This window comes from Notolepis coatsorum (assembly GCF_963971535.1).
Source record: "Notolepis coatsorum genome assembly, chromosome: 4".
NCBI classification, from domain to species: domain Eukaryota; kingdom Metazoa; phylum Chordata; class Actinopteri; order Aulopiformes; family Paralepididae; genus Notolepis; species Notolepis coatsorum.
This window is the reverse complement of record NC_140168.1, coordinates 16,354,555-16,361,017: the sequence shown is the minus strand read 5'-3', so window position 1 is coordinate 16,361,017 and position 6,463 is coordinate 16,354,555. Positions and strand designations below refer to the sequence as shown.

Sequence of the window (6,463 nt, the reverse complement as noted above, 5' to 3'; positions counted from 1 at the left end):
TAATGCAACAAAACATAACATACAAAGCCGGAGAAGAAGCACGCACGTGAATGGTATTACTATTTACCTTTTTCTACATATATTATTATATTATAGACTGCCTGCGCGTGTTTAGTTCAAGAAACCGGCCGCAGGTCAGTCGCTTTGTCGGCTTGTAGTTGTTGTTGCTGCCTTTGGGTGGGAGGAAAGTAATATAGCCTACTAGCTCTTGTCTTGATTAACAGCTGCGTCGAACGATCAATAGGGGATATCTGCAGAGCCGCACATTGCGCACAATAGGGTCCTTACGATGAATTGGAAATGGGGGACCCTGGTGGAAACAAGACGAAAGTCTTTCTCTGGTCTGCATCCCCTTAACAATTGTATGTATTGAGCTGTACTGCACTGTACCCATTCTGCAATCTGTTAATAAAGTTTTCATTCATTCATCATTCATTCATCCAGCTGCATCCCCGGAGAATCCGCTCACTGGCAACTTCCGCCAGCCACAGGACGCGCGCTGATTCGCGGAAAGTACGGAAGTATCTCGAAGTACGCCCCTCCCCCTTGACCAAGCACGGTTGAGACGTGCGGTTGTAGAGAGTGATTGATTGATTGATTGATTGAAACGTTTATTAACAGATTGCAGAATGGGTACAGTACAGTACAGCTCAATACATACAATTGTTAAGGGGATGCAGACCAGAGAAAGACTTTCGACTTGTTTACATCAGGGTCCCCCATTTTCAATTCATCATAACATATATGACATATATGATTGATTGAAAACTTTATTAACAGATTGCAGAATGGGTACAATACGGTTGGAGAGAGGGTCGTGGCCTGGAATTCAGACGTGTGGTTGTAGAGAGTGATTGATTGAAAACTTTATTAACAGATTGCAGAATGGGTACAATACGGTTGGAGAGAGGGTCGCGGCCTGGAATTGATTGAAAACTTTATTAACAGATTGCAGAATGGGTATTTTTTTAGCATGGTGTTATTCACAGTCAAAGATGACATACAAAAAAATAGAATTGATATTCTCCTTTGGTTCATTACAATCAGTGATGCCACAGATTACTTGTAAAATGCCACAACATAGGAATGACAATTTTTTTTCTCTCTCTCTACCAAATCCATTCTGAGACTTAGGCCTGCCGCGATAAGCAATAAATCGATTAATTGCTGCGATAATTAAAATGAATGCAATGATTTTGACGGGCGCGATTAATTGCTATTTGCGCGTTTGTTTTAATGAGGCGGAACCAGTGCCGCTTGTCAGTCACTGTCCGTGTTGGGAGGCGGACCGCTGACGTTACTAGAGTACAGCACGGGAGCTCCGTGGGGCAACGCCACAGCTTAACTACATTTCTCAATAGTGTTGCTCCTTTTAACCAAGTAGCATTATTTGTAGTGTAACGTTAGCTATTTTTAGACCCAAGTAGTTACTCGCTACTGCCCGGAGAAACTGGACTGCTAAATAAAGATGAAAGATAGAGCTTTGATTCTCATTCCATGCTAACAACATTAGCTAAATACCTAACAAACGAAATACAACGTATATCATAGCTACAAGTACAACACAGAATAACGTTAATACAATTACATGAATCATTGTTTACAATGAACGGGTGGGGCTAGTCAAAGGACTGGACACGGGGACAAGTTAAACATGAATTAATTTATTATAACACTCCGGTAGTTTCGAGTCGTGCTGCAGTGCTTACGCACCACAGCTATTCTATTATATACTGCTTTGACGCTTCCTCCTCATCGTTGATTGCCTGTAGTAGCTGCATCTAACGTTAGTAGCTAACGTTAAAACTACCTAAAGTTAGTTGTTCACCAACAATCTCAACATTTGTTATTAGCTCAAAAACAACCGGACGAGACAAGTTGTCGGCTCATATGTTCTGCTTAGGATAATCACAACAATACTTCCGGTCCGGTCGGTGGGCTTCAAAATAAAAGTCTAAAATCGGAAAAGACGGAGCGGTGGGCTTCAAAATAAAAGTTTTGGGAAATAAATTTCTCAAAAAAAATTCTCTAACCGGTCGCAATAATATCGCTTATCGCGATATTTTCGGGGGCAATTAATCGCCCAGCAAAATGTGTTATCGTGGCAGGCCTACTGAGACTGAATGAATGAATGAATGAATGAATGAATGAAAACTTTATTTAACAGATTGCAGAATGGGTACACAATACAGTACGGCTCAGAGAAACCAGAGAAAGACGTTTGTCTTGTTTACATCAGGGTCCCCCATTTTCAATTCATATTGAATGACAACGGACTCAGTGCGTACTCCGCAAGTTGCGCGTAACATGAATCTCTCTCTCTCACTCTCTCAAGTAGCCAAATTACACTATAAAATAAACTGGATAGTTGATTTAACTTCATGCTGAAGAGCCATTCTAAAATCGGCTATAAACGTAAAGTGGCTGTGTGCGTGCGTGTGCAAGCGCACGTCCCATCTCTGTTTTGCATTTATAGTCATGACTCAATGAGCAATCTGAGCATTACCGCTCTATACAGTACTCCTCTAAGCAATCTGGCTCTCAGTTAACCCAATCGCTAGATAGATTAAAGAATTCCATATAAATCTATAGTTCATTAACGATGCAGCAGCTGATCTGATACTGTATCCCGCACACACACACACACACGTCGTCTGTTTTGCCTCAATAGTCAATACTGTATATATATTGTGTGTGTGTGTGCGTGCGCGCTGCGGTGGCGAGGAGCGCGCAACAAGATGGTATACATTATGGATTATGAATAGTATATTCCACTATAGCAGTATTATATGGTGTGCTGTACATTTGAATCTAATCTAATGTGCACGCGGCCATCGCATTATAATGAGCTGGACAGGTGTGTATGTCTGTGTGGTGGTGACGTGAATGCGTATCTGCCATGCGAGACTAGACGAGCAGGCTGTAGTCAAATCTGAAATGTCCGACGTTCTGACTCCTCCCCCGGCTGCACTCGGCTACTCTAGTCTATTTTCGAGGCGAGCCGAAATCAATCTCGAACACGCCTACTTCCGTACTTTCCGCGAATCAGCGCGCGTCCTGTGACTGGCAGGCGCGTCCTGTGGCTGGCGGAAGTTGCCAGTGAGCGGATTCTCCGGGGATGCAGCTGGAGGCTACTCGAGCCGCAAGCCCAACGTCTGGGCGGGGCTTCGGGGCTTGTACTCGGTTTGACTGCGTGGGCAGTGGGCACTGAAAGTGTTAAGGGGATGCAGACCAGAGAAAGACTTTCGTCTTGTTTACATCAGGGTCCCCCATTTTCAATTCATCATAACATATATGACATACATGACATCATGACATTTATATGGCATAGGGACATACACAACATACAACAGGTATAGTACTGTTACATTTGTGACATATACGATATGCAAATATACAGTACTGTTACCCATAGATCCTAACCATCCTAGGTTGTCAAAGTGGGCAGGGGTGAGGTGGGTTCTAGGAGTAAGGTCAAGCAGTAGTCTGACCAGTTTGTTTTGAGATGTTTGTAATCTTGTTTTTAGCGCCTTTGAGGTGCTTTGGTACCATGAGGTGCAAGCATGGCGTGCTTTATCAGGGGGTGCGTCTTGGACGGGGATGTGGTAAGGATTGATGTGTCGGGTGTTCGGGGGGGTTCTCATGCCTTCGAGCGACATTGTACTATTGTAATTATTTTATGCCTATTCTTAATTAAGTCTGCGCGTTTACATTGCAGTGCACTACTTTTATTGTCTTTTATGCCTATTATGTATGCGATTTTTATTTTGTCAATTTGTGTGCTGATCTTATGCCTATGTTCATTTTATACGAATTGCTGTCGTGGACTGCGGTCCATTTGTGAAGAGTACTATATAGATACGATAGTTATTCATATTTATTATTGTTATATTGTAGAAATGTGTGCATTGAAATGTCTGTAAAGTCTCTACGACATTGAAAATGAGGGTGACTTCAATTGTAATCTCGAGAATAAATAAAGGAAAGGAAATAAACATACAGATATACAGATATATATCATGACATTTACGACATACATGACATACAGATACAGTACTGTTACATTTATGACATACAAGATATACAAATAGTACTGTTTACCAGAGATCCTAACAAGAAACTATATACATTCGAGGGGGAGGAAACTGTACATTAGGAGGGGGTTGGGTGGGTGGGGGGCATTGGACATTTACAGGTGCCAGTTTCGAATGGCAGCCTCCCGTAGGTGCTCTTTGAGGGTGGTTTTGAAGGTGGGTAGGGATTCATATTATTTTCACATGTCCGTTCCGCCCCAGACCCGGCTGCTCCCTGGGGGGTGAGGTGTCCGTTCCGCCCCAGACCTGAGAAGGCCAGGAGAGGGAGAACGGATGGAAAGAGGTGGGAAACACTTGTCCCGTAATCTTCAGAAAACGCTGCCCCCCCCCCCCCCCAAACTACTGAATGAAAAAACCTATTTCAACATGGGACATATTTCACAGTGACAGGTTGCATTGAAAGCTGGTTCATTTACTGTAGAGATGGAACAGAGGGCCCCCTCAGACCATGGCGATGGTGGTGAAACAGGCCAACCCGACCCGATGTACACCCAATGGATCCTGGAGGCCATTATACAGCTGAAGAAGCAAAGGCTTGGGCCGTCCGAGGAGCGCGTCTGCAACGCCGTGTCCATGTCCCACGGGCTGGACCGCGAGACGGCCTCGAAACAGCTGCGTCTCTGCGTCGAGGACGGCACCCTCCTCGAGGTCTTAAACAAGAGGACCAATGGCTCCACCTACAGGTAGAGCTGGACGGTATGGTCTTAAATGTATATCACCGTATAATTTGAAGCATAGGCGGTAACGGTATATTTCACGGTATATTCATTTATCTTAAAATGTCTATATAAATGCTTCTGAAGGGGTAACACACTGGTATGGCAGCTATTACTGTACTCTTGTATTACTAGGACATATTTCACATAGTACAGAGGTATTTTAAGAACATTTATTGTGCAAAACTGCAATAGAAAAATGCTAAACCTTTTCTCAAGTTACTTCCATCTCTGAAAAACATTTTTCATGAAATACAATAAAATCAAGCGGCACAAAGTGAAAATAAAAACTGCAGCAGGACAGGAGGTTTCTTTCCCTCAAACAACTCGAACACAATAAAACTCCAACACAACTACAAGGTATAGTATTTAATTATTATTCAGATAAGGTTGCACAGGATTTCTTCAAATTACAACCAGTGGACATGGCTCTGGTAGAAAAAAACGATCAATACCCTAGGCAAGGACAAAGCTACTGGAATAGACGGCTTACCAGTGTGTTTTATCAAAGACGGAGCAAACCAGATTAGTGAACCTCTGACACATATCATCAACCTATCACTGAAACACTGAAACAGGGTATCGTACCCGACGACTTAAAATGTGCCAGAGTGGTTCCACTACACAAAAAAGTAGATAGGACAAACGAGGGAAACTATCGTCCAGTTTCTATTTTCAGCGTCATCTCCAAAGTTCTTGAGAAGGTCATATTTAATCAAATATCAGATTTTCTTAAACAGACAGATCTCCTTTATCAATTCCAGTCTGGCTTTCGGCCTGGGTATTCTACGGATGCTTGCCTGATTGATCTCACTGACCATATACGAACCCAGATGGACTATGGCAAACGAACTGGCATGGTTCTGATTGACCTGCAGAAAGCGTTTGATACTGTTGACCATCAGATCCTGCTTGAGAAGCTCAAAGCCTGTGGGATGGACGATGGGTCGGTGAGATGGTTCAGGTCGTACTTGACTGGGAGGACCCAGGTTGTGAACATAAATGGTGTGGCATCTTCATATAATGAAATAACATGTGGGGTGCCGCAAGGCAGCATCCTTGCTCCATTGCTCTTTTCACTATATGTTAATGACATGGTGTCTGCAGTATCCTGCAGACTCCTACTGTATGCTGACGACTCAGCACTTCTGGTGTCTGGAGATGACACAGCAGAAATTCAAGCCGGTCTCAGTAGGGAGCTGGAAAGCCTTCACAAATGGTTAGTTGACAACAGATTATCGATTCACCTTGGAAAAACTGAGTCAATTCTATTCAGCTCAAAACATAAATCAAAGGAATGCTCCCAACTTGAGATCAGCTGTAATGGCTTCAGTGTCGAGTCTAGAGACTGTGTTAAATACCTAGGTGCAGACCTCGACCAAACACTCTCAGGGAAAACAATGGCCCTGAAGGTGATCAAAAAAGTTAACACAAGGGTGACATTTTTGCACAGAAAAAAGAGGTTCTTATCACTGGAAACTAGGAAATTGCTTGCCAACTGCATGATCCTCAGCCAATATGATTATGCATGTACGTACTGGTATAGTGGTGTTACAGTGGAAAGTAAACACAGGCTACAAACCAGCCAAAATAAGACCATACGATTGGTCCTAAATCTGCCACCTCGAACCCATATTGAGCCATGTCACTTCA

At 43.2% G+C, this 6,463-nt stretch overlaps 1 protein-coding gene across 2 annotated transcripts in view; it reads left to right on the top strand.

Moving 5' to 3' along the window:
* Positions 1–6,463, top strand: part of LOC311226864 (uncharacterized protein) — a 29,088-nt gene continuing 22,625 nt past the window's right edge. For both annotated transcript variants that reach the window (XM_084312289.1, XM_084312290.1), the window contains exons 1-3: positions 1–53; positions 4,296–4,377; positions 4,516–4,777. In XM_084312289.1, the coding sequence (XP_084168415.1) occupies positions 4,368–4,377; positions 4,516–4,777 (272 nt within the window). In that variant the 5' untranslated portion in view covers positions 1–53; positions 4,296–4,367. The remainder of the gene's footprint in view (positions 54–4,295; positions 4,378–4,515; positions 4,778–6,463) is intronic.